The following is a 27,573-nucleotide window of genomic DNA, read 5'->3' on the forward strand; positions in this document are numbered from 1 at the left end:
CTAAGCCTGAGGTGTCACGCTGGCGTTGTTGGAAGAGCTCCCTGCTTCCTCGATGTCTGGCGAAGTTTCCTGCGAGGGAAAAGCAGGGACGGAAAGGTAAATAAGTGAGTAATACCCTGGAGAAAAACAGAAAGTTAAGATTTTACTGTTCTTCCTTATAGTATTGCTTAGTGCATTGAATTAACTTCTGTATCTTTCTCGAAACAGCTTCTTGCTAATGAGCGTCCCCCTTAAAGAACAAGCATGCTAGTGTGCTCAATTGTGCCTGCGCGTTCCTGAGAATGAATTCACCATGAGTTCACCATGAATTCACTATGAATGAGCTGAGTACGTGCACTACATCTGACTCCCTACAAAAGGTAGTTTCCAGCAGTCTTGGAGATGACGATCACCCTGGCCTGTGTTTCGGGCGCATGCGGCAACTCTTGCTGAGCCGGCTGTTTCGCACCGTAATGGAGCGCTGATCAGCGAAAGGTCTACGCTCGCGTGATATAGTTAAAAATTTGGAGGGGTGTACACACGTATACATAAGTCTCAGTCAGACATATGAGTACCTTTCTGTCAACTCCACTGATAACTATTATGCGCCTTTTTGTAAAGTTTCTTTAAAAGATTTTTTGTTGTTGTAGAGTAAATAAATCACAAGTCCTATTTCACCATGTCAATCTGCGCTGCTGGCAATGAATGCATTAGATACCGATTCCATTGATTGCCTCAAAAGCTAAGTTCAACGAAGTAATTGGCCGCTCTAGGTGGCCCATGTCTAGAGAGAAAAAAAAACTTAAACCCTTATTTATTAATACGTAACAAGGTGAAAATATAAACTCGTTTAAACTCTGCCTCGGGAGGATGTAATAAGTGTAACTTTGAGGTCACCCTCAATGTATACTCTATCCTATTCCCTCTTGTGTCAGCATGTGCGGTTTTGTCCATTTCCCTCTTTTTCCTCAATTTTGTTTCTTGTTGATTTCGCGCCGTTACTCTTATTTTCCCGAGCCACAAACCGCGGGATGTGATTGGAGAATAAATTACCGGCCTGAGGTTAAGTCTTCCCTCTTCGGCTGCCGCAAAACCAAAATAGTAGCTAGGGGATTCTTCTCGGTCTTACCTTGGCTTCGATTGGCTTCATTTCTATGGGACGGGATGCGGTTGGCGCCGCCACGACCTGCTGCGCCGCATGGGGCTTCGGGCTTTCTACGTAGTGAGGAACTGTGGAGAGAAAACAAAACAAATAGAAGAATCACGCAAGAAAAGACAAAATACCCGGAGGCCAACCTTTAGAATCGTGCTCTAAAAGCTCGCCAAGTGCAATTCCAGTTATACCGGCACGGTCCTTGACAAAAAAAAAAAAAAATCGACTTGGGATTGGATAAAGAGATTTGGATTCAGGCGTGTTCATATTGATTTTTGGTAATAAAGTGCCGTGCCGATCCTTTAATTTTTTTAGGAACACCACTTTGCATATATGCCTAGAAGAGTATATGGGCTCTGTAAGAGTAAATGGAAAGAGTAAGACTGAGAAAGAAGGCTATTTTGGGTTGAAGGCAAGCAGCGAAAACAGGCTCCGGGAGTCATGCTAGCCAAGATGCAAAGCAAGAGGGGCGCACAGAGATATTCTGCATGCTACTACAGGACTTTGTTCCCGATATGGGGAGAAATAAGAACACAAGCTAAACAGTAAGATTGCCTACTAATAAGGTGGAAGAAAAAACAAGTATCATAATGTTAGGAAAGCGTGACGTATTGCAAATGTTGAGGCCATTATGAGGTACAACTACTGTCCTTGCCATCATTAAGTATTCATAGAGTCGGCTGCCAAAAGCGACTAAGTTTGGAATAAGATTACACTCCCAACGACTTTACGATCTGCTGACAATGCATGCGACACGTGGCCCCGTTTCAAACCAGAAAACGGCAATACTCGGTTTGACCGCTTCACAAGGAATTACACTCGACAGACTGTCGATAGGAGTAGTCTGGCTATAGTTACACGCAAAGTCTTGAACTCAGCCGCATGATGACGGCATGAAGCCAAAAAATACGAGCACGTATACTTCGTATCACTGTATAAAACCCCGACAGCAATGATCGCACTGCTCTGCGCCGGCTGTGTTAAGGTATTTGAATTCAAACTATTGGTACCAGACACTGAAGCGATGTCTTGGCACCACCAGTGGCGACATTTGCGTAAGTTTCAAGACCATCGCTTTTGAGGCCAGAGCAAGAACGAACAGGCAAGGTGTTAGTGCAATGAATGAAGGCTTCAATCATCAACACCGTCTTCGCCCCACCGTTCTCAAGAAGCTCAGAAAGAAACGCACACTTTTTACTCACAATATCGTCTCTGTCTGTAGATATTGCTCACTCCAGCCGCGGACACGTTGGCGCCGCCTTCGTCTCGTGCGAGCTCGGGCTGTGCTGCGGCGTTGGAGGGCATTTGCTGTTGCTTGCGGAGAGCAACTTGTCTGTCACCAGAAGGGGAATCGTAATAAAGACATGAGTAGCAGTGTCAGCTTCCAATGGAGTCATATTTGTAAAACAGCGCGAACAACATCGGACAAGAACAAGAAAGACACGGGACGAGCTCTGCGGACGGACACGGGACGGGCGTGTTCTTGTCCGACGTTGTTCAGGCTGTTTTACAAATATTCTTATTTACCAACTAGACCAACTGAACGTTCTGCTAAGCAAGGGAGTCATGCTGCATGCACATCTGCATGACATTTAACGGAGCACATGACATGTCGATCATGTGACCTGACGTCATGTTATGCGGGTGACGGCCGCATTTTCTCGAGAGAGTTGGGCGCCTCATCACAACGGTTTCCGTTGAAAATACACCAAACATTAGTATGTCAATCATAATCAGGAAAAGTGCAGCAGTGTTATAACGTCATCACAACGGTTTCCGTTGAAAATACACCAAACATTAGTATGTCAATCATAATCAGGAAAAGTGCAGCAGTGTTATAACGTTGATTTCGAACGATGGCCACCGCGAAGTCTAAATTCAGCTGTAATTTCCCGGGAGCAGAAATAAATTGCACCAAAATGTATGTATGTATGTATGTATGTATGTATGTATGTATGTATGTATGTATGTATGTATGTATGTATGTATGTATGTATGTATGTATGTATGTATGTATGTATGTATGTATGTATGTATGTATGTATGTATGTATGTATGATGTATGTATGTATGTATGTATGTATGTATGTATGTATGTATGTATGTATGTATGTATGTATGTATGTATGTATGTATGTATGTATGTATGTATGTATGTATGTATGTATGTATGTATGTATGTATGTATGTATGTATGTATGTATGTATGTATGTATGTATGTATGTATGTATGTATGTATGTATGTATGTATGTATGTATGTATGTATGTATGTATGTATGTATGTATGTATGTATGTATGTATGTATGTATGTATGTATGTATGTATGTATGTATGTATGTATGTATGTATGTATGTATGCATGTATGTATGTATGTATGTTAGTGCAGAAGCAACAATCAGGAGGCTGAACATAACCTAGCAAAATCATCTAACGCTTGTATGTACGATAAAAAATATCGCGTGATTTCATATCAAATTTGTGGCGCAACCGTTCCTTATGCAGTGTTCAGACCTCTTCAGTACCATTTAGCGTCTATCTCCTAGTCAAGTTGGGAGGCTAGCCTGCGATAGGGATTTGCACCGACTTCATGTGCATCTTCAATCGTATTCCGTTAATTGTTAGTGTAGGTGTCAGCCGAGGTGAAGCAGACACTGTGTCTTTCTTTCCTTCCTCCCCAAAATCAAACTAACCAAAGACGTTAGGCGTATTGGCAAACTTTGTATGAGCTTCCCAAAGGCGAACCACCAAGTAAAACCATGCTAAACTATCCAAACAGTGTTTTCGCAAGTCTTAACCGCTTTAATTAGGGGTAAGCGGCAGCTAACTTTTTCCACACGACAAATGTACCCAGAAAAACAACATTGCCTTAAAGATGCGGCTTGAAGGTTAAGATTCAGTGTCGATGCTTAAAAGCTCACCATTTTATAGTTAGTGGGCACATAAACATGTAGAAATCGCTGTGAATCGCAGCCCTTCTCAAGCAACAAAAGTCCAGTGACGAATGATTAGTACTATAATAAAGCGAGAAATGCCGAAGCCAGGAGATGACAGACTGAATAAGCGCTGCCGTGCAACTGTACATTATTTCTGGAGACACAAACACATGTCTCTAAGAAGCAAAAAACAACAACAAAAAATGATGGGTAACTGTTATTCGCTCCCCTACTTGGTCCGCTTCCCGAAGTTCATACAGCACGATTAAATGTTACTCGACTTACTGTTCTTTCCATCTCTATATCCTTACTAGTGCTATGAAGAATAAACAAGAGTAGGAAACCTCGACATTGAGCTTCTCCGGCTAGGGTGGTGGCAGCTACGCCATTTTGTTTCGCAGGGTGAATTTCGACGTGCAGTAAAACTCACATGAAACCGCCCACTTCAGACGACCTAGGCGACGAGATCTTCTTATATACCTACTCTGGACACGAGCCTTTACTTCAGGCAGAAAGATACACGTGAGTGAATAAGGTCTACGCAATACATGCGAAACAAAATGGCGTCTCGCAATAGAAGATTGGTAACCACCACCATAACTGGACAGGAACTCTGTGCCGCTGTGAGACGACATGTCAGAAACAGGGTAACCTAAACTGCCCAAGTACGACGCGCGAAAAGGCCGCTAATACGATATGCGCATAGGGGTCGCTCGGTCGATGGTTCGGGCATACGTACACACAACAGGCGACGAGGCAGATGACAACCACGGTCACGGGGATCACAGCGAGGATTCCGAATCCGAAGGAAGATGTTCCTGCGAGGAGAAGGAAAGGAAAGGAAAGGAAAGCAGGACGCATTGGTTCGAGGAGATGTGCCCGCGTGTGGCTTTCTTGTTAAGGGTCATAATGCTGAGTACCGAGATGAAGCTTCAACACGTGTTGTGCTTTAAGCTCTTCCTGCCTGTGCAACAGAAACTACAGGCATACAACACTGGCTGGTTGAAAAGGTGTTTTAAAGGGCAACGCTGGAGGTTGTTTGACATTTGAATGTTCAGGTAACGATTTTACTGTAGGTTTTCTTCTCCTTCCTGACGATTTCTGCGAGGGCGCGCTGCAATAATTCATTCACGCGTAACTGATTTTAAAATGTGCAGTTTTCCTGGCTTCAGTTGAGACGATTTCTGCGGGCAAAACTGCATTTGTGACGTCATAAACATTATAATCCCCGTTACAGCCCACTCCCTGCATTATCATGAAATTTCGAGGCCTTAATTAGGCTGTCTCAGACATTTTGTGAACTGCTTCATGATTTCCATACTTTTTCCCTCCATACAATGTGCGTGTCAGTGTTTTCCAATACTGTATGTGACGTCAGTTCCGGATCCGGTGTGCTGTTTTTTCTTTTTAAATGTAGTTCCGCTTAGAATTTCTAAAAACGTTTTTTTTTTTGTTTTTGAGTCAGGACACATCAAGAAATGTAATGCAATCAATAACTAAAAATAATGAGAAAAAACAACAACACCGGAGTTGCCCTTTAAGCTCGCTACATTTACGCTTCACTTTTCGGGCGCTTCTATTGGTCAAATAATCGTATTATGTGGAACATAATACAACAAGACTGATGTCATTGGTCGATCGGATGGCTCACTGTGGACGCAGCTCCATCCGCCGAAGACGCTCCGCTCCTTGACCAGACCATCCTTGCAGTGGCAGGTTCCGTGCCAGCAGTATCCACGGTAACACTGGTGGTCCGCATGACACTCGCGGTCGGCCACAGCGGGCCAGCCACTCTCTCCTTCCTCCACCGGCTTCTGCGTCACTGGTGCTGCGGGCAATAGGCGCAACGGCAGGCTCCGTGTTAACCCTAAACATGAATCCCTGCCTTCTGGCGTCAAGCGGTGAGCTTCCTCTGGCTAAAAACAGTGAAAGTACTCAGTCAATGAAGGAGGAGGATAACAGCAAGAAGAATAAGATGAAGAAAAACATATTTAAGGCGTAATGAAAGACTCCATTGCCAGGATTCTGCCATGCAGCTTTTGTCTAGGCGTAGTTGGAATACTATAATTTTATGGTGTTGCCATGAAATTTACTGTCTGCCAAGCCCTGGCTCTCGTGAGAAAAAAAGGAGAGAAATACTTCTGAAAAAAAAAAAAAAGTATGGATATTATTCACCGTGTGGAAAAGCACCGACAGGCCAATTTAATTTTTAAATAATCGACCATAACATATTATACCTTATAATATTTTTCCGTTCTTCTTCTCTTCTTTCTCTTCTTTTTCTCCCACAGCAACCAGGGCCATATAATAATAAAGGGCCAATTTGTATAACCGCTACACTTGGTTTTATTGAGGTAAATCGTGTACAATAGACCGGTATAACCAATCTTGTATAAGTTTCATGGGACGCGGGATTGCATCCCAGCCTCGGCGGCCGCTTTTCATTGGAGGCGAAAAGCAAGGCGCCAGTGTGCTGTGCGATGTCAGTGCACGTTAAAGAACCCCAGGTGGTCGAAATTTCCGGAGTCCTCCACTACGGCGTCTCTCATAGCCTGAGTTGCTTTGGGACGTTAAACCCCACAAACCAAACCAAACCAAACCAAACCAAACCAAACCAAACCAAACCAAACCAAACCAAACCAAACCATTTTTTTATTACGGAGGCGCATGCGAAGGCGTGAACTTTGTCTGACAGAAATTTGAGCTTCTGCTGCTCCGGCTTCACAAATCAAGACGCGGCAAACATGAAACCACACGGGCATGCAAAGCGCACAGACGAATTCAGCTCCGAAAACAGAAGCATATCTAAACGTGACTGGCCGCCAGGGTCTCCTCTAGGCGTAGGACTTCTTTGGCAACCAACATTTTGGTTGTATTTTGCCGCCTGCTTCGTCTGATAAGAGTATGCTCGTCTCTTTGGAACAAAACATACTTCCAAATTCAAATATATAAATTCCCGTTTTTCAGCATCCAAGATCTTTTCAGCATCATGACGCTTGCACTTGCAAAAATGGGCTGTGGCGGCGGTACCCGTATTTCAGTTCCTGCTATTTTCTACCTTACAATAGCTTTATTTTTATTTTTGCAGTAATCTTATTGAAATTAGATGCTGGCACCGACTATCGACTCCAATTCATTTTCTATTCTCAGCCTTTAAAGGTATGACGTGACACCATCTCTAATGCCAATTCAACGCCGGATTTTACGTAAAACGAGGCCTTTAACCTGTCGCCTTAACAAAATAGAAAACACCGCTCGGTCATATAATCCCATATAAATCAAGTCGCAAGTAGTGCGTGTCTCTGTGAGTAAAGGTGAAAATCTATCGGAAGCTGGAACTAAGTGAAACTACATAGAGGGCGGTAGTTGAAAATAACGCGCGCTGCGGCCGCTGCGTGGGCTGAAGGAAATTGCACTTTCAGAGTTGCGGTTCAGAAAGCCACCGCTGAGAAGAGGAAACAAGGCCGCGCGTCGAGGGAGCAGCACACGCTAGGCTTAACTCCGCCTCGGCACGCATGCTCGCACGTACTGTGCTCGCACGACTAGGCACCGCAGTTCCAAGAAGCTCTCTCCTTCTCTACCCTACTCAAAAAGTCATTTGGAACGGCTCAGAGGGCAGCGAGCTTTCGAGGTGGTCGTCATCGTTCTGGAACACCGTGAAAATGGTGGACTTATGGAGATTTCGCGCGTTTTTTAACGGGAAGGGAAACCTGAGAGGTTCGTTCTGGCTCGCTGAAAAGCGGGCTTCGACTTTCGGCCCGTTTGACCGCGCGTGCTTGAAGGCGCTAAGCATTTTTTGAGCTCGAAGTTCACGCTTGCAAGTTTCCTAGAAATCCTAGCTTAGAAGAAAGAGAGAGATAGAGACAAAAGCACAAAATAGAAAAGAAGGTTGAAACGACTGGGAATCAGTAACAAAGGTCAGAATAGAAAGAAAGGTGGAGAGCGTTAATCAGAACCGAAATACAAGGGGTACTTGTAGAAACAACCCTAAGGTTCACCTCATTGAAATCCGTATTATACGCAGCAATGGAGCCATTTGCAACTTCTCTTATTGGGTGAGTCGCGAGTCCGAGTCCGGGTGAGTCCATTGGGTGAGTCGCGAAGCTGCGTTTGCACGAAAGGATTCGCAGGGAAAAGCCTGTTGCAGAAGAGCTTGTTTCAAAATCGCGCAGTTGAAGTATACTGAGCGCAAACGCGCTTCAGCGCAAACTTCTGATTTTCGGCCTCACTTCCGCTCGGAGCTAGACTGCCCAGTAGAAAGTCTTATAGCTAAGTTTGTGTGCTGAATGAGACTGCCGAACTTTGTTGATTTGCACTTATCCTTCAGGAACAAAGCTTTTGGAAACTTATCATGAGTGTTCAAATTGTCAAGAATTGATCCGCGAGAAAATGGCACAAAGACTAGCACTCCATGAGAGTTACTCTTGCCACTTTGTTGCGCACATGAAAGTAAGAAATACACCCTGACGCTTCGTAGGCCTAGCCGGAGCGGAGCTGCCAAACAAAGCGCGACAAGAAGTTTGCGCTAGCGATTAAGTTATTGACTAAGTGATCAAGTTAATTAGGTTCTCGCTTATGCAGTTTATTTGTTCGTGACCTTCACATGGTGCCATTCAGGGAATGAGTTAGGATTCGGGATATAAATGAACAAAAACATGCATGCTACAATTCAGCAACCCTTTGTCTCCTGAATTTAAAGTTGGCTTCTTTGCAGTTATAGTGGGATGTAGGCAGAGCACGCTTTAAAGGTAATGGCCACGCAATGGAAAATCTGGGTAGAACTGAACATTCCGCATTCCGCTGTTACTCGTGCCTAGATTGTGGAGACGTGAAAAATGAAATTTCTGCGAGCGTAATGAATTTACTAAAAATTTAAACATCCCACTGATCTCATTTGCGAGAGTCTAAGAGAGATAAAACTGTCATGCCTACGTGTATAATAACTGATAGCAAACTGTTATTCTTTTGTAATAGGTATGGCAAATAGCCCTGCATGTGCAACATGCGGGTGCGACGAGACTATAGGCCACATTCTTTGTGAGCTACCCACATACAGTGCGGAAAGAGAGTGTCTCTGCCATGCGCTGGAACGTGTAGATGGACGCCCACTGACTAAAATCAAGATTATAGGTACCTGACCGCGGCAATTGTCGGCGGTGAAGTCCTCCCAGGCACTGCTCCGCTTCGTGAAAACCACGGGCCTGATCTACAGGCTGTGATTTTGCTGTTATGTGACGTGATATGACTGTGGCGTGATATGACTGTCACGTGATATGATGTGACGAGATATGTCTTTGATCTGATATACTGACTTCACCCATCCCTCTTTTAACAATTACTTTTATATCCACTCACCCACTTCCCCCAGTAAAGAGTAGCAAACCGGTTTCTTTTGCCGGTTAACCTCCCTGCCTTTCCTCCTCCTCCTCATCCTTCTTCTCTTCCTCCTATAGGAAAATAACGAGCAGTAATTGTCACAATCCTCTGGGAACTGATTGATTGATTGATTTATAGGAAGGGAAAGGCGCGGTAATTGTCTCACTTGTTTTCTGTGGACACTTCAACCGCGTCGTAAGGGAAGAGAGGAAGGTGGGAGTGAAAGTGGAAAGAGGACACCCGTACCCGGGACGTAAGGAAAGAGAGAAAGGGGGGCCGTATCGGAGAGCTCTTGAATAATTTCGACCACCTGGAGACCCTTAACGTGCACTGACATCACACAAAACACTGACACATATACGATCTGCCTCAATCGGAGCGTGGCTACCGTGATCGGGTTTGAACCCGGGACTTCCAGCTCAGCAGCCGTACGCCTTAACCACTGAGCCCCTGCGGTGGATTATAATTATTGTCAAACTAAAAATTGCTTTGGTACCTGCTGGCGTTGCAAAGAGGGCGTCAGAGGTCTCAGTTGTTTCGGCGAGTGATATGGTAGTAAGTGAATTCACAATGGACTTTCTGCGTATCATGTAGCTTACACTGCTCCTAGAAGCGTATTGGTAGCGGCGAATTATTGATTACTCCGAGAATTTGATTTTGAATTCAGGGCATAAACAGAACTCTCAGTGCTTTGATAGCCCGTATCCTGCAGGGTGCAGATTGAATTGCAACGCAGACGCTGTGTTACGGTAAGGCATCACAATGACGCAAAACGTATGATGCACTCACGTGTCATCTACTGAAGTTGATGTGCTTATAGAGAATCACTGTCATGGCCTTAAATGACATGAAGGGAGGCTAGCATAAAATGTGGGAATAACTAGACGCAAGACGCAATACAAGATCCTCTCGCAGGCTTAGACACACTTTAAGCTGGGCGTAGTTTACGGTGCCGGATATGCAATTACACATTATTATGTATGTACTAAATAAAGCCAACTCTCTTTTAGAGTGTGAGGAGTTCATACGTGACAGAAGGCTTCAGCGGTTCTGAAAACCAATCAAGTCCACAGCATTTAGCCCCTACTGCAAAAACCTCACATCGTTTAAAGTTGGCTTCGTTGCATGCATACACAAGCTGAGGCAGAGCACGCTTTACAGTGCGGAGGCCTAAAGCATATGCTAAAGATTTGCTGCACGCTATCTCACCGTCTCCCGCTCCTTCCTTTTCTCCGATGTTCATGCGGGCGTATTTCGATCTGAGGACATTCAGTTTATGACTTTTAGTTCAACGTTTGGTCCGTGTGTGCAGTTTGGGTGGTGTGTGCGGTCCGTGGGTGCAATCTGTCCCGTTTTTCGTGCTTATTTCCACTTCATGACCACCTTTACTGGTGTTATGTCCTGCGGCCATGTCTTTAACAGATGCTTATTTTATTTTTTTTCACGTTCGTGGAATACAGAAGTATCAAGCCTTCCCCGCGTACGTACCTTCCTTGCACAAGTACGGGCTGTGGTGTCCGTAACGGCAGGCGCAGATCCCTTCAATACAGTGCACCAGCTCCGGGTTTTGGCACTCAAACTCCCCCGAGCACTGCGCCCCAATTGGTTCTGCGAATAGACGCAACACGTTCACATGAGATAAAAACTTCTATTAGTTGGCGCAGAATTGCCTAAAATATCAATGCAGATTCAGTTAGAGACAGAAATGTGCATTTAGATTGGAAAAGTGCAATAATAAACATACAAAACTAGTACTTTTTTAGATGATACCTGTAGAGACGTTATTGGCAACCAGTATGTAACAGTTCGCCCCTTCACATTGCTTTCATATTTTTTGGCGCCTTTCCGTGACTGGGTTTTATTTCCTGGGGGAAGAGGAGGGGATCACTTCATAGGACGCAGACAACGCCGACATCTAGCAATAAAGTGTTGTGTCAGGCCCCAGGTCCCCCTCCCCCCTTAAGCCCGTAAAAACAATGTAACTGGTTGTTCTTTTCGTTTTCTGCCAACATTGATCTGAACTGTAAGCTTTCTGTCCTTATGCTTGCTTCTGTGGTCATTGCGAAAAATGCTAGATCGCATGCTTTGGCCGACCTGTCACAAGCAGAACCACCTGTTCTTTAAGTTACCCCGCACTTTATCCTTTCCTTTAAGCGAAGGAAAATAAAATCTGTAAAAGAGCTGTTTACACATCTGAAATGTTCTGCTGCATTTGTGGTGTTTTCAGTTCTCCTTTTTATTTTTAAACTATAACTTTTATTCTTGTTGACATTTGCATTTTCGCAAGAATGCTTATGAAGCAACAATGTACGATTTGTAGAACGCGCACGCGCGCACTCATTAACTCACTCACTCACTCACTCACTCACTCACTCACTCACTCACTCACTCACTCACTCACTCACTCACTCACTCACTCACTCACTCACTCACTCACTCACTCACTCACTCACTCACTCACTCACTCACTCACTCACTCACTCACTCACTCACTCACTCACTCACTCACTCACTCACTCACTCACTCACTCACTCACTCACTCACTCACTCACACTCACACTCACTTCATTCATTCATTCATTCATTCATTCATTCATTCATTCATTCAGACATGACCGTGCAAACGTTCATGCACATGCACAATACGCACAAAATGTTTAGGCATGTTATATTTTCTGTACACCGAAATGTTTACGGCATGTTGAGTTTTAATTATGAAGTGCGTTTACCTCTTTCACGCACGGCAAACCCATGCGAACATAGCTCAGGGTCGCGATTAAGCCCAAGCCGGATTTAAAGCTTGTATGGAATCCGGAATGTTTTAAAACATTCAAAAGTTTTCAGTGATAACTTCATTTTGAAGCTTTCAGAAAAAAACGTTTGCTTCGTCGTCGAGGGTTGGTACCATCAATGGGTAGTGCGGAAAAGGTCTACGTCTTTCATGGACGAAATCTTATGCTTACATGTTTTTTTTTTTTTTTTTCAGAATGGCGAGGCTGCAATGTTATGTTTTAAATTTGTTCTTTTCCAAGGAAGAGCATGAACATAGCAGCGGTTTTTCTTTTCTCGTTTATATTAGGTTTGCAGGCGTTGGCTAAAAATGCAAATTTTTATGGCGCGAAGAAGATCTAGTTTAAGCCTAAATACTTCTGTTGGCGAATGGTCAAAAGTTAAAATAAAAGGGATGGTATCTCACATTGCTGATGCAGACCGTCCAAGTTAAGGGCAATGTTACATCTTGCTGATTAATATTCAACAAGCCTAGAAAGCATAGAACGTGTAAACTCCTGTAAAGTTTTGTGTTGATCGTTCTTTACCCGTGATGAGATGAAATATAATCAGCTAATTTTATAAGAATGCCTCCCAACAGAAATGTTGCTCTTTTATTGGTGCAGTTAATTGTGAATTTTTGTTTCCCCACTTTCCAGGTTCGCTACCCCTCCGTAAATGTTTGAACAGAATGTTTTTGAGAATTCACTTCTCTTTGTCATAAAATGAATGCGTGAGCCTTAAAGAAATAAAATGTTTCAGAAGAGGTATAAGCAAGTCTATTGTTGTTTTTCAATGCTGAGCTTCTAGTGGCAATGGTTTAGGCGTCTATGAATTTTTTAAAATTAACTTGACTAAACTAAAAACGAACATAGAACATGCTAAACCTTTAAATTTTAGTTCTCTACTCAAGGCATCAGGGTACAGAAAAATAATTACATGTCAAAGGGTTGTGGGGAGAAGACTGGCGACCAGCACATGAAAACATTAGCTCAGCCCAATACTCTTGCCTGATTTGCCGCAACCATGAATGCAACATGTACGTCATTCCCCAAGCCAGTTTTATGCCCTTCAACGCGAGTGCACATCCTCGATACCGAGTCCCACAAACCAAGCACGTCTTGGAGGCTCGCATTCTCTCGATCGCGTTTTTTTCTCATTGGATTTTCGCAGTCGCTTCTTCTATGCATTTCCAATCCGGTGAGCCCATTCTACCATCCCTTGATTTTTTCGACATCGCAAGCGCATATTGTGTAGTGCTGCATCGAGGAGAAAAATGCTTGCTAGGCACATATATTGCCTAAATATTTTATTCTCTATAGCGGAAGCGCCTCGTTTTTTGCCCCCTTATTTTTCATTTTTACTTTCTCGTGGGCCCTTTCTGAAGGAATAGGACCCGCTTCGGATAAAGCGGGAAAACAACAGGACGTCAAGACGGCGGCATTACACATCGGAAGTCGGAAGCGGAACCACGCTTGTTCTGGGGATCACACGGTGGCGTAGCTTACGCTGCCAGAGAAGCTCGGAACTCGACTCTTTCCCTTCCTTTTCAGCCTTCCGATAGGAAACGCCGGCTGTTTTCGTGACTCGATCAGATTGGGAGCGCCTCCGTCTGAAGCTGCGCGTGTTTTCACAACAAAGTCTGTTTACGTTTCGGCGGCGCGTGGTAGGATCACATGGAAAGAGGGATGGGAGGCGGGCGGGGGGGGGGGGGGGGGGGCGTCGTCAGTACGAAAACAAGCAAGTTCCGAGTGAAGTCACCGCCTTGGTAGTCTGTACGACACACGTTGGTGTGTTAACGAAACTGTTGTCATCGCACTGAAGAGACGCATCTGTACTTGGGACAACTCGAGCAGTAAATGACTCATTGTTCCGCTAAGTCACTCAATCGCTTAATACGTCACTCGCTTATTCCGTGAACCGATCTCACGTTCGACCACGCACGCACTCGCTCACTAAGCCACTCACCAACTCACGCACCGACTCCACCACTGTCCACTAGCTTGCTCACTCATTCACTCCGATATTCAACTACTCGCTCGCACATTCACTCAATGGCTTGCTTTCTCGCTCACTTTACTCATTTGCTCAATTACTAATCACTCACTCATTATTGCAGGCTAAGCCAGCTGACTCTCAGCAGCCCTCTGCTGGGTTTAGTGGGCTAGGACACTTCAGATCTTTAATCGCTTGGTTATATTTAACACGCCTGGTGTTAATTATTATCATGATAAATTCAATTATTATTGCATTCAATTCAGTGCAGAGGTTATTTGTGCATTTTTATGCGCGCATCTGAACGGAAGAACAGGAGTTGAATTTGAGCTGGAAATCTCATCTCGATGACCAGAAGCAATAACAAATGCTTCAAACTGCATTTCTTCTGAACACCTATATCGTGTTCGTAATGGTGTCATTTACTCTGTATTTGTGTTCATTGTTTTTTTTTTTTCCACTTTTCTACGGTCATTTACGTTGCGCTGTCCGAAACAACCGCATCTGCGGCCACGCGTTCTATACCGCACCGCATCATTTCCGACCGTCCGATGTGCTTTTGATGCACTCGGACATCCTATGACGTCAGCAAATTCAGAGCACGTTTCGCGCGTCATCTTCGGAGCCACTTAGTTCCGGCTCGAGTCGCCAGCGTCACCAATTTGCCGATCTAGTTTGCTTGAGACGACGAGTCTACCTTCGACGTAGAGTCCAGATATGCGTGCTTTCTTTGGCGCGGACGGCGACAACCTCTCACGACAGGTCTGCCCGCCGCACACGCGGCACAAGACCCCGAGCTTGCTTTTTTTTTTTTTTTGTTCTATGCTGCGCAAACTCTACTGGTTCCTTCTAGCTGCGCATTTGTCTCTTAGTCCCTGTCCGCAGGCCCAAGTTGGAAGATGTGTTGTCAATACATGTCGCGGTGTCAACAGGAAAAGCAATACGAGCTCTCGCTAACCCTAGTCGAGAGTTGGTGGCTGTCCTACTACCCTCGTGCTCATTGGCTTTTGCTCTTTTCTAGACAGGAAGCACTCTCCGAGAAGGCTGCTCGCTTTCAGGGCTTTGCCTGCCAAAGGAACGAACAAGGTTCATGCGTGCCTTGTTTCACTCGTTTTCGATGTTATCTGACCTCCTCTCTATCACTGCCTATGCTTTCTTATTGCGCGGTCAGAACTAAACGGTGTGGTCGTGGGCATGTTAGCGCACCGGAAAGTAAAAAAAAAAAAAATGGGGAGATACTTTAGCTCCCCTTTTCACGGGTAAATCCCTTTCTGGATCCTCGTTTACATACATCTACTTTGATTATCACGTCACTAATCTCTGAATTTATGCCTCTATTATCTCCCACATGTTGGTTAGCGTAACTTGCAAGCTGCCACGTTACGTGAAATACCAGCCTACATAAGTATGAAGTCCCGCTTTAAACAAGCCCTACGAAACCGCCTACGGGGCCTAGGAGTGCATTAATGTCTTACTCGGGAATATAGGGTCCGGGTTTGATTCTCATCTTGCCTCCCTGTCTCAAAGGAGAAGTGCGAATTGGCACCTCAAGTCAACTCGGCTAAGTCACGTGGTCTTGTGACGTCACAGGATCCACCGCCTAATGGGTGCTTCCCTATGTTACCTGGCACTTGACAGAGGCTGGGTTCCTGTAGAGCGAGGAAAATGCACTGCAGCGCTTTCTTGACGCACCGATAATTCATATTTTTCTGCCATTGTGATTGACTAGCCAACCTTAATGCCTTAAAGGAGGATACTTGAGCATGCTTCCCAGGCACAAATTAGGTCATTTTTATAATGCCGACTGCAGCGTGCAGCAGCCGGGTGAAACGTATCGGTGACAGGTATGGCATCGGTTAGAATAATTTCGTCAGTAAGAATCCCGGTTGCAAGATTAGTATGCCATGTCTTTACTCGGCATAAGTGTGGTAGGCTAAATAGGCGTTACCACAATTCGCAAACACGTGGAAAGGGCGCGAATTGTAGTGCAGGTGCCGCTTTTTCTCAATTTTATATACTGCTCAATCCGCTTCACAAAACGCTTAATTCAGCACTACTTAACTACAGAAAAGCAGCAAAACAACCATCGGGTCAAATGGGCTTTTATGTATATTCTCTGTCCGCGCTTTGCAATCATTTCACTGCAGTGACATTAAATGCTTCGACCAGTGACTTTTTTTGCATATTGTTTTTGAAGCGCGAAGGGAATTGTTCGGTTACATTTCATCTAGATATCAAAGTTGATTGTATTTGTCTTTTCGCACGTGTATTCTTGTTTCGTAGTGTTCTTCCAGCTTTTAATTTATATTCGTTCTCTGATTTTTCTAAGTGACTCTTGCCTGTGTTTTTATTTTATTGGATAATTATTGCACCAAGCTTCTCGTTATATGTCTGGAAGAAGGCCTGTAGTATATATAAATAATGAATGATCAGCATTCGCATTCGAACGCTTGTACCGTATTCGACTTGGACTACTGATATGCCTTTTTTTTTTTTTTTTACATTTAGCCATACTGCAGACCTTTTTGATTTTTTTGTGTACCTAAGCAGGGCTGTAAGCAATAATTAACTAGTAAAATAAAACAAAAGAAACTGAGTCGGATCACAGGGCGGCGGGATGAGATCGCAGGATTAAAATGGCTGTTTTGATTTACGATCTTAGCGCGCCACTGTGTGAACCACACTAGAACCAATAGTCACATTCACAGCCATCGCCTGAACTGGGTCTCCTTAAGAAGCAATCAGTACAAGCGGTTTCAGGAGACTTGAAATACTGTGCAACACGGGCTCCTCGAACTCGTACAGAAGTGGCATAAAGACCGCAGTCTTCTTTTGTCTGGCATGACTCTATGCCTACCAGCTCTATTAATTACAACGAGCGTAAAAATCAAATTTAGTTCGTTTTCAGTTTGCAGGAGATCACGATGCTATTTCAGTTTATAGTTAAAGCCTTGGTTTTAGTCACGGTGTTCTTTTTAGAGAGAGAGAGAGAGAGAGAGAGAGAGAGAGAGAGAGAGAGACAATTTGACTAACTATTATTTTTTTACCAACCAAGTTATAACTGCATTTATATTCATAACGACGTTAGTCCAGTTGCGGGAGCGAGTACGAAGTTGTTTACGACATTAGGATTCATCGGCGTGCACCGGCTGGCCGTGTTATATATTTAGGTCTTGCTTTTGCTAAGTTGGTTCGCTATCTCGTTTATCTACTTATTCGTTTATGCAACACTACAGACTTATTTATGTAATTATTTTTATTCATACAATAATGCATTTATTTAATTTTTATTTTACCCTTAAATGGTCCTAACAGTGTGTTGCATGAGGAGTTGAGCGATCGAAGTAGAGAGGCATCGAAGCAGAGAAGATTATAGCAAAATGTAACTTTAAAATGTATCAAGAACACAATAACACTAAACGTGCTGCATTAGTCCTTGGTGCTCTTTTTTACTTTAGCAACAAATTATTCCATTCCGCTATCGTGCGAGAAAAAAAAAAAGGAAGACTGAAAGCATCTTCTCGCGCAAAGATAAGGGGTTAATGACGGGGTGACAGGGACGAATAGGCCGCGTTTCATAATGTCATAAGTATGATGGAGGGTCATTTTCTAGTTCATGATTACGAAGTAAGGTAAGAAAGTTAAGGTTTTCTGCTTCAAGCTTTAATGGTTCAGTTTTATTAGTTTTCATCAGCTTTGTTGCGAAATCAGGCGATGAGGGCTTAAAGTAAATGAATCATTTATTTTTCTTTGAGTCCGTTCGAGTTTAATGTTAATTATTACGTACGGATCTCATATTAGGCATGCATACTCACGTTTCTATCTGGTCAGAAATGGTTAGCAAAAGCTAAACAAGTAATTTTCCGTTGCTCTCGGTGTTTCTTGAAATTTATGTTTGAGGAAGCGAAGTTCAGGCATTGCGGAAAAAGATGTTTTCAATACGAACGTTCCAAGATAGATTACTAGTGAGTGTAAAGCCTAAGTAACGATAGTTACGGACTTCCGCCTAGCTAGTGAGAACAAAAGAGTGAAATCATTTCGCGGATAATTAGTAGGAGGTCCGAGATTTCAGGTTTTAATTTGATCCCTAAGTTAATGCATCATTTGAGTATGTCATTCAGTGACGCGGTAATGTTAGCTTGATCACTGATGGAGACACCTTGTTGGTACATACTATAGTCTCTATCTGTGCATTTTATCTGTACTTGTATCTGTAGATAACTGCATCTATGGGCCATAAAACTCCGTTCTAATAGTATTGTAGTGAGCCATGGCTTGCGATGACGATGGTACGCCTCGCATTCTTGCCAAGTGCTAACAGATCGGGATCGGACGTTTGTCGACCAAATGTCGGTGACTCACAGTACCTCTCCCATCTGGCTTCGTGGGACCTGTTAAAATATATGTCTGGAGAAACAACATCGACTCCGCCTGAACGATTTTCTTAACAAATTTATATTAACGAATCCCACGCGGCCAGAGGGGAGCGGAACGTGCGCCGCCAACATTAGGTCGACAAGTGTCCGATTCCGATCTGCCAGAACTTGGCAAGAATGCAAAGTTCGCATCGCACGCCATGGCCCGCTACATTATTGTCGATACAAATAAGAAAAAAAAGTAACAGAGCGATGACCCCTGTTGTGCACCGGAAGTGACAGGCAGACAGCCTGGATTTGTAATTTTTGTCCGCGGTCACAAACTGCCTGCGCTTCGCTAAATAATGCACGACACAGTATATAATTATGTTTAGAAGAATGAGCGAAGTTGTTGAACGACCTAGTCATTACAGACTTTATCGAAGGCTTTATTCAAATTCAGAAAGAATAAGTCTATCTCACCAGAACACGAGTAAATTATTGATGATGTGTGACTGTCAATTGGCCTTTTTAAAATCCGCTTTGAAAATTACGTGATTCAGCTCTGCTAAAGTTCCTTACACGGGCAACTACAGCGTCTCCGATTAATTGGTAACGAGAGGACATTAAAGAAATGGAATGGCAGACACGTGGCGATCTGACTCGGGTATTATTGAAGCCTCTTTTTCTTCTCTCAGCGAAAAATATCTGGTAGCAAGAGAGGCAATAGTTTCACGATCCTTCGAAACGCTACTAAAGCGTACGTAACCTGAAACTGCCAAGGCATATTGCTTCGTAGTTTACTAAAGAAATATGCGTACTCAACCGAGCATAGCAAAAAATACGGCATGGAGGAACAGAAGGGTACAGGCGTCAAATTCGTATAAACTGGAATCAGCTGACACAATAAACAAGAAATAGTACGAACTAAATCATACATGGGCTCCCTGTAGTCTCCATTTCCCCCCACAGAGGCTAGTGGTGCAGTTCATATTGCTACATCGACCGCCATGGAACTGGAGTGAGACTGGGGCAGAAATAGACTCCTGAATGCAGAACACAACTCCTGTGCGGAGGGCGCGGCTTTTATATTGGTCGAGACATAAAGGGCAGCAGGCCACTTCCGCGTTTCGTCGTCCGTTGGTCCGTCCGGGTCACCGGCGGGTACGCGCGTTGAACCCTGACATTTCGAACGCGTGCGCCGACGCTCCACAGCCTCTCCTCCTATATCTCCATCTCTTTCCAGTCTCTCTCTCTCTCTCTCTCTCTCTCTCTCTCTCTCTCTCTCTCTCTCTCTCTCTCTCTCTATTTAGGGCGCATACGCACGCTCGAGCTCCCTCCTTCCGTATGATCCTCCTCTCCTCTCCCGGCTCTCTCCTCTCTTTCTCCATCGGCGGTTCCAGGCAGCTCAGCGCCGCTTCAAGTTCTTGGGTTTTGAACGGAACTCTCGCCTACGTTGCGCAGCTCTATGTGTTTGTCGTAGTGGTCTATACCAGGAGTGTTCGAGGGAGAGCGGGGTAGTCGCTTCGGTTCCTATGTACCGCGCGGATTGAAAGATATGAGCGAACTACTACGTCACGCGAACGTCATTCGCTACGCACCGCTTTCTCTCTCCCCCTCTTTCTCTCCCTCTCTATTCCGTTTTCTCAGGCAGACAGCTAGTCGTGGTTGTCGATCCTGCCCGCTTTTATCCCATCTTTCCTCCTAGCCGTCGCTTTTATCTCCTTCCTCTCCATCTTCTCTTCGTTGACGCACTTGCTGTTCATTGGTTATTGTTTTTTTGCCGTCACCTGAAATGTAGGGCATCCGTCCGTCGGATAATGTTCCGCGTCATTATTTTCCCGCGCATATGGAGTGAGCGAAGCGCATCGTGGTTCTAAGAATAAAAAGGATGGATCCAATTTGACATGAGTAATATTATATGAGATCCAGTGCATTGACAGAAGTTGGATAGAAGGCCTGTATCCTCATATATATATATATATCATGTGCTTTATTCCGATTATATTACATGGGGCAACAGCTGCTGCTAGGCAGAACGAATTTGTATGCTTCATTTTCCACAAATAAAAATTAGTAAATCAAAGGAGATCCAAGGAAAGGAAGGAAAAAAAAAAGATAGAAAGGTGGAATAAAGGAAAGAAGGATCAGAAAAAATGCATGAATAAATATGCAAAAATGATGAAATGTAGAAAGAAGGAAAATATGAAAAGAAGTTTGCACGAAAAGAAGGTTCGGGACCTCCTCGTTAATGGGCCAACTGGGATTTAGGTGCGTCTTCTTTTCGTTGAAGCACAAATGCAATTTTAGCTCAAACTTTCTTGAAACATCAGGAGGGAAGTGAGACGTTGAAGCCAAGCGTGCAATTACCCGCATAAATGCCTGAATACGTGCTTGTATAATTTCACCCTAGCGAAGAATTACTTACGTAAGAAATGCATACCTCTTGTCAATTTCTTAGTGTGGGCATCAGAAGCGAACGCATGGAACACCATAAGTTTGCTCATCATAAGTTTCATTATAATCCATTCATCGAACAAATACAGGAGAAATGAGAGCCTTCGTTACGAGATACGTAAGAAGGGTGCCAACAGCAACTGCCACATAGGAAAGCATAGGAAATTTTCTATGGGGGTACTGAAAAAAAAAAGTGATGTAATTGCGGAGGTAAATGAGTGATTAGAAAGTAAAAGAAAGAAAAATCTTCTTAAGCGCGGGGAGTCCGAACCCACGACGTGTATATTCTCCGTCCGGTGTGCTACCAGCTACGGCTATGGCTGGTCAGTGTTCCACTTTCTTGAGCATTGATGTTACGTGTGACCTGTCCTTCAGTATTCCCCAGCTCTATTCTAGCCCCTAGCGGCCGACGTCCCATAGTTACACCGGAAGCGAATTCGGAGGTAGTGGGTTCGGATATAATAAAAATTCGCTTGAAACAGAGGACAAACTAATTGAAGACAACATGAGCGCTATTGCTACCAACTAACGTTCTATTGCACGCGGAGAGAACGTTAGTTGGTAGCAGTAGCTCTAGTATTGTGTCCTGTTCTTGTGTCCTATCCTGCGCGCGAATTTCAATTATGCTGAACAATAAACAACTAGCCCAATTTCAAGCCTTGGTGGGTTCAGGCCACACCAACCGAAAGTGGTTGTTTTTTCTTGTACTTTATATTTAATTGATTATCTCTTTACATTGTATTGCTTGATAAATGCAAAAAAAAAAAAATGAAGACCCCTATGTCTTCCTTTGTGTTGCTGTTGGCTCCGTTATGCATTGGAAAAAAAAATTACTACACTTCATTGATGGGAGTCTCAATCTTTAGAGCGAAACATCAACATCGCCTATATGCATGCTACTCACATCAGAGACAAGAGGAAATATTCTGATTCATACCCACTGAATCTGGTTCTACATACGTTCCTGTTCTAAGTGGAACGTTGGAGATGTTCCACCTATAAGAGATATTTTATAAAAGTTTTACTCATATAAAATAAAAATAAATAAAATAAATAAATATAACTGGAACATATTTCGAACCAGATGAAGAGTGTAGATAAGCACCACGCTCTGTTGGCTAGCGATTTCACAGTCTTCTTTCACAGTCTTCGTTTTAACAAAATACGCTAGGAAATGCTGTATAGTGAAATAGACGTTTTTTACGTGGGTTTGTGACTTTCTCACCTCCTTGCATCTTCCACCCTCCCCCTTTAATCGCCCATTCCCCTTCCCCAGTGCAGGGTAGTCAACCGGAACTCATTCTTTCTGGTTAACATCCCTGCCTTCCGCCCCCCTTTTCTCCTCCTTCTCCTTTACGTGAGTTTCAGGTACCTTGATAGTAACTGTTGACTCGACATGAGACAAAACAACGCATCGAGTTAAGAAAAACAACTGCACGGTAAAAGTAGACGGACAGAAAGACATCAGCTTGGATGTAGAAACAAACCCGAATGGATGAGGCTTTCGCAGACGTGAAGGGAGTGAACCCGGCTAGTGCACGTCATTCGCACAAAGGGCGAGCAGCTGTCTCCAAGGATGACAGATCGGGCACCGACGTAAAAAGGACGTCGTCTGCAGTGTCAGGGGGACCCGTGTAGGAACGGTGTGGTTAGGAAGTCTGCTGGGATGTAGGTGGCTTGAGTTGCCGCAAGAGATGATTTGTGACATGCCTAATCATAACGAAGATGGCGGAGGCAGTGAACTGCACAGGTGAAAAAATTCGCTGGTAACCGGTGACTGAACGCATCTCTATTACAATTTGGCTGTTTTTAATGTGCATTTGCAGAGCGAAACGCAGTTTGCTGCATAAAGGCAGTGACGTTGAGACAGCCAGTGTAACATCCAAGTCTTTCTACATAACTCAACATATTCTAGCACTATATTCAAAACTGACTGTATCCGTGGCTTTTTTATGTCCAGCACTTCGTCCCGAACGATTGTCTTACATATAAATGCTACGTGTCCTTGTTCAATTCGAAAAGCAGTGTATCCCTTCCTATGTGTTGCCCAACAGTAATTTTCAAGCAACCATTTACTCTCGCATTCAAATACAACGCATTGCTGTAGCACTCGAAATGAATTTTTTTGTCTCAGTGCTTTTGTACAATAGTAAGAACTCTGCCACCCAGTATTGCAGGCAAATACAGTGTATTCCATTTCCATTAAAGACACACTTCGCAAAACCCATGTTAGAGTCAAATACAACGTCCTCTGGTTCCATTCAAAATGCAAGGTATCTGTTTCTATGTTCTGTCCAATAATAAGTCTTGCATTTAAATGATACGCGTTCTTCTGTCATCGTACTATAAGCACTGTATCCATTCCTGTGCTTTGTACAATACCACGTCCAAACAACCCTATCGTGCAGTAAAATGCTAAAACTTCAGCACCATTCGGAACGAACTTTATCGGTTCCTATATTTTGTGATACATCGTGTCCGAAAAAGGTGTATTGCATCGAAGTGCAACATGAAGTTATCCTAAATGCGGTGTATGCATTCCTATGCTTTGTCCAACCCCATGTTAGAAACTACTCAATCTTGCACTTGATTGGTGCGTCTCTTTGAACAATTTGAAACACACTGTAGCCGTCTCTATGCTTTGTCTAACACCCCGTCCCAAATAGCCCAGTCTTGATTCCGAATGTTACGTGTGCTTGAGCCATTCGGAATGCACTGTATTCTTCCTTACGCTTTGTCACACACCACGTCCAGAGCAGCTGTTCGCATCCAAGTGCACCGTGTTTTTGTGACGTTCGGAACGCACTGTTTCCGTCCCTGTGCCTTGCCCAACCCTTCTTACATGCAAACGCTACGTATTCGTGTGCCATTCGAAACGCACTGTATCCATACCTATGCCTTGTCCAACGCCATGTCCAAAACTACCCAGTCGTGCAGTCAAATGCGAGCAACCCTGCGCAGTCAGAACGTCACTGCATTTGACTGCACGACTAGGTTGTATGACTAGCAAGCAGACGGAACATTCGGATGCAAGACTGAACTATTTGGGACGTGGTGTCAGTTAAAGCGTAAAACGGTTACAGTGTGTTTCAAATTGTTCAAAAAGACGTAACAATCAGGTGTAAGACAAAGTAGTTTCTGACGGGGCGTCCAACAAAGCATAGAAATGCATATATTGCATTTAGGATGACTTCACGTCGTAATTTGATGCAAAGTACCTTTTTTCGACACGATGTATCACAACATATAGAAACCGATAAAGTGCGTTTTGAATGGCACAGAAGTTATAGCATTTGGCTGCACGGCTAGGCTCTTTGGACGAATCATAGGAAAGGATATACTTCGTCTAGTACGATGACAGAAGGACGCGCATCATTTAGATGCAAGACTGAGCTGTTTTGGGCTTTTTATTAGACAGAACATAAGAACTAATACAATAGATTTTTAGCGGCCCACGAGGGCGCTGGATTCGACTCTAACATCTCTTTTTGCGAGATAATGGAGAAGTTATAAAGACCGACTCAGTGCGTTTAAAATGACACGAGAATACTCTATATTTTCAAATGAAGAGGCGTCCGTGTGTTGTGCGATGTCAGCGCACGTAAAGATCCCCAGGTGGTCTAAATTACTCCGTAGCCCTCCACTTCGGCTCCTCTTTCTCTCTTTCCCCTTTCACTCACACCTTCCTCCCTTCCCTTACGGCGCGGTTGCGGTGTCCACAGAAAACAAGTGAGACAGCTACCGCGCCTTTCCCTTCCTATAAATCAATCAATCAATACTCTGTATTTGCTTACAGTACTGAGCAACAGTGGACGTGGTATTGTACAAAAGCATTGAGTAGAATAAAGGCAAAAGTGGCGGCTTACTTGAAAATTGCTGTTCGACAATGCATAGGAACGGATACACTGTATTCCGAATTGAACAAGAACACGTAGCATTTTTATACAGGACAGTAGTTCGGGACGAGTTGCTGGACAAAGAATATTCACGCATACAGCCCGTTCCGAATAGTGCAATAATCCGTTAGATTTGGAAGGAAGACTTGGCTGCTACAAACCCGGTGTTAGACAAAGCATGGGATGAATGCGGTGCTTTCGAATGATGCATTAATGTGGGCTTAAGAAAGCGTCGCATGTTGTTGGACAAAACACAATGGCGGGAGCATGTGGACATATATATACAATTGAGCTGGAATTAATGATGTGTTGTTGATAGTCACGTGCTCTTATGTGAGAAACCTGAAATACTCTAGTGTTTTTGCCCCCACGAAGATGTACACATGAGGCGGTCTTGCGGTGCAGTGTCATGCAGCAGAGGGTCATTTGTCGAAAGTTTGCTACGGACATTTATACAGAATCTATAGACCTGACCATAATACGAAGTGTATGTATTGGGTACAGAGTGCGAATTACACAAACACTGGCATGACATGGGACGCATAGAACTGATTACGCGTGACAGATTATCGTGACTTAGCGGATGTTGAAAGAAGAGAAATTTAGCCGGTTCCGCCGAAGATAAAATGAGAAAATTTGGGTTGACTGAAAAGCTGAGCCTGTCGGTGGAAGGAGGTAGGGAAAGATCGATAGACGAGTCTTGCAATGAATTTCACTCAGCTAACATAGGTGGATGATGTTGATGACCATGACCGAGGGCGCATCAAGCTTAATTGAAGCAGCTGGCGGACGCTTTTTATTGGGCAGGCTGTGATCGAGCCTTTTGTTAGCCGGCGCTGACGGCCCAGATTGTTCAAGGTATCCGTGTTTTTGAGCGAGTTATCTCCGTTTCTCTCTTGCTATATTCTTGAAGCTTATCTGATGCTGACGATGGAGGTCAGATCGATATTGGCAGCTGCACTGAAAAGATGATTCTCTCATTTCTGATTATGGCGCGAGCACCTTAGCTAGTGGCAAATATGAAGCAAGTGAAAATTTTTGTCCAAGCGGACGTAATTAGGTAGAAGTCTGATACTTTATTTTTGCTTCTTATATACTTCGGATTTTCAATGCTTTGTCTCTGTAGTGCACTGAACTGATAGTTCCAACAAACTATCCAGTACTTCTTCACCTCTTTGCTATGCAGTTACATCAAGTGTAACTGCCATGAAGAAAACATTAGGCCTAACTTCACTTGCATCACGGCGAACAATTGCACGCCAGTGTCTCTTTCACAAAATGTTTCGTCATGAGTGCATTCGCAACGAGCTACTTTTTCCCCCTTCATATATTTCACGCCGCACTGATCACATACATAAAGTAGGTATTTCTACATGCAAAACTAAAACTTTTTTGGATTCTTTTATTTCTTGCACGTCATATGACTGGAACCATGCCCCTTCCTTCTTCAATTGCCACAATTTCTGAACCTGCATTGTTTCGGTCTGCTGTTACAGTTTGTATTGCCTAATATATATATTTTTAGTGCCTGTTAAATTTTTGAACACTTATTCCAATTGTTATGCATGATTTGGTAGCTTATTATCTTCTTGCTTTGTATTGTCAGTATTTTATGTATTACCCACTTCCCTATGTAATGATTTGCCCTGAGGGTACCATAAATAAATAAATAAATAAATAAATAAATAAATAAATAAATAAATAAATAAATAAATAAATAAATAAATAAATAAATAAATAAATAAATAAATAAATAAATAAATAAATAAATAAATAAATAAATAAATAAATAAATAAATAAATACGCACGGATTGGATGCTGCTGTACCCACCCTTAAATTTCAAAGAAGTTTTTTCCCGTCGTCGACTTCCTACTGCACAACATACACTCACATAATTTGCCCAAAAGTGGTTTGGAACTTCTCTTGCCAGGCGCCGCTTTCAATAAGGGAGGTTAGACGTCATGTGTTACTGGGCAGAAGAGGCAGAGATGCTTAGACAGGAGTTAAAAATTAGAAGGTTGATGGATGTCTAAGTGAATTTTTGAGCAAAAGTACTTTTGCATGGTTAAATTTTGTGCCGCATGAAATAGACGATTGTTAAAAATTTGTGAACTTTTTCTGTTCAGCATTACAAGGAGTTATGCTCATAAAGACCATCTATTCTTAAGGTAATCGGCTATGGCAGCTGTTGCTTAAACGTTAATCCTCAATTTGTTACCTTGCTTGAAGACGAGGTCTATACAGGTGTTGTATAAGGGTCATATGAGGCGAAGACGACGCTGCGGCTGAACGGTGCTTGTGAGTTATTGCCATGTGAGAGGAAAGAAGAAAGATTTTTGCGAGAAATGGAAAAAAAAAAATAACAGTTAGACTTAGGCAAGCACGGTTTAATTCGGTTTATCTGCTGGTCGGTATTTGTTTCTTTTTTTTTGGTTTAAGTTTACATATGGCTACACTATAGGATATACGCAGATTATGCAACGTGTTCCCGTTTACGGTGCCTTCCCTCCCATTTTAACTCATTTTAACTTTAACCAATTTTAACGCGGAGCGCTTTTTCAGACGAGACAGTAGAAGGACCCGGCTCACTCGCCATCTTGGCGTGGTCTGACGTGCCATAGCAATTGCGCGGCGTGCTTATGCTGGCAACCAT

General features: G+C 43.5%; 1 protein-coding gene across 1 annotated transcript; it reads right to left on the reverse strand.

The window, feature by feature from the left end:
- LOC146176125 (uncharacterized) lies at window positions 1-27,573 on the reverse strand. Its single transcript, XM_084581261.1, has 7 exons — window positions 27,510-27,573; window positions 10,934-11,053; window positions 5,721-5,897; window positions 4,809-4,887; window positions 2,335-2,465; window positions 1,109-1,209; window positions 1-69 (listed from the first exon to the last, which is right to left on the reverse strand). The coding sequence occupies exons 1-7, from the start codon at window positions 27,571-27,573 to the stop codon at window positions 1-3; spliced, it is 741 nt and encodes a 246-aa protein (XP_084437387.1).

The sequence above is a fragment of the Amblyomma maculatum genome, chromosome 10 (genome assembly GCF_055883805.1).
Source record: "Amblyomma maculatum isolate TAMU_Amacu chromosome 10, ASM5588380v1, whole genome shotgun sequence".
Taxonomy (NCBI): domain Eukaryota; kingdom Metazoa; phylum Arthropoda; class Arachnida; order Ixodida; family Ixodidae; genus Amblyomma; species Amblyomma maculatum.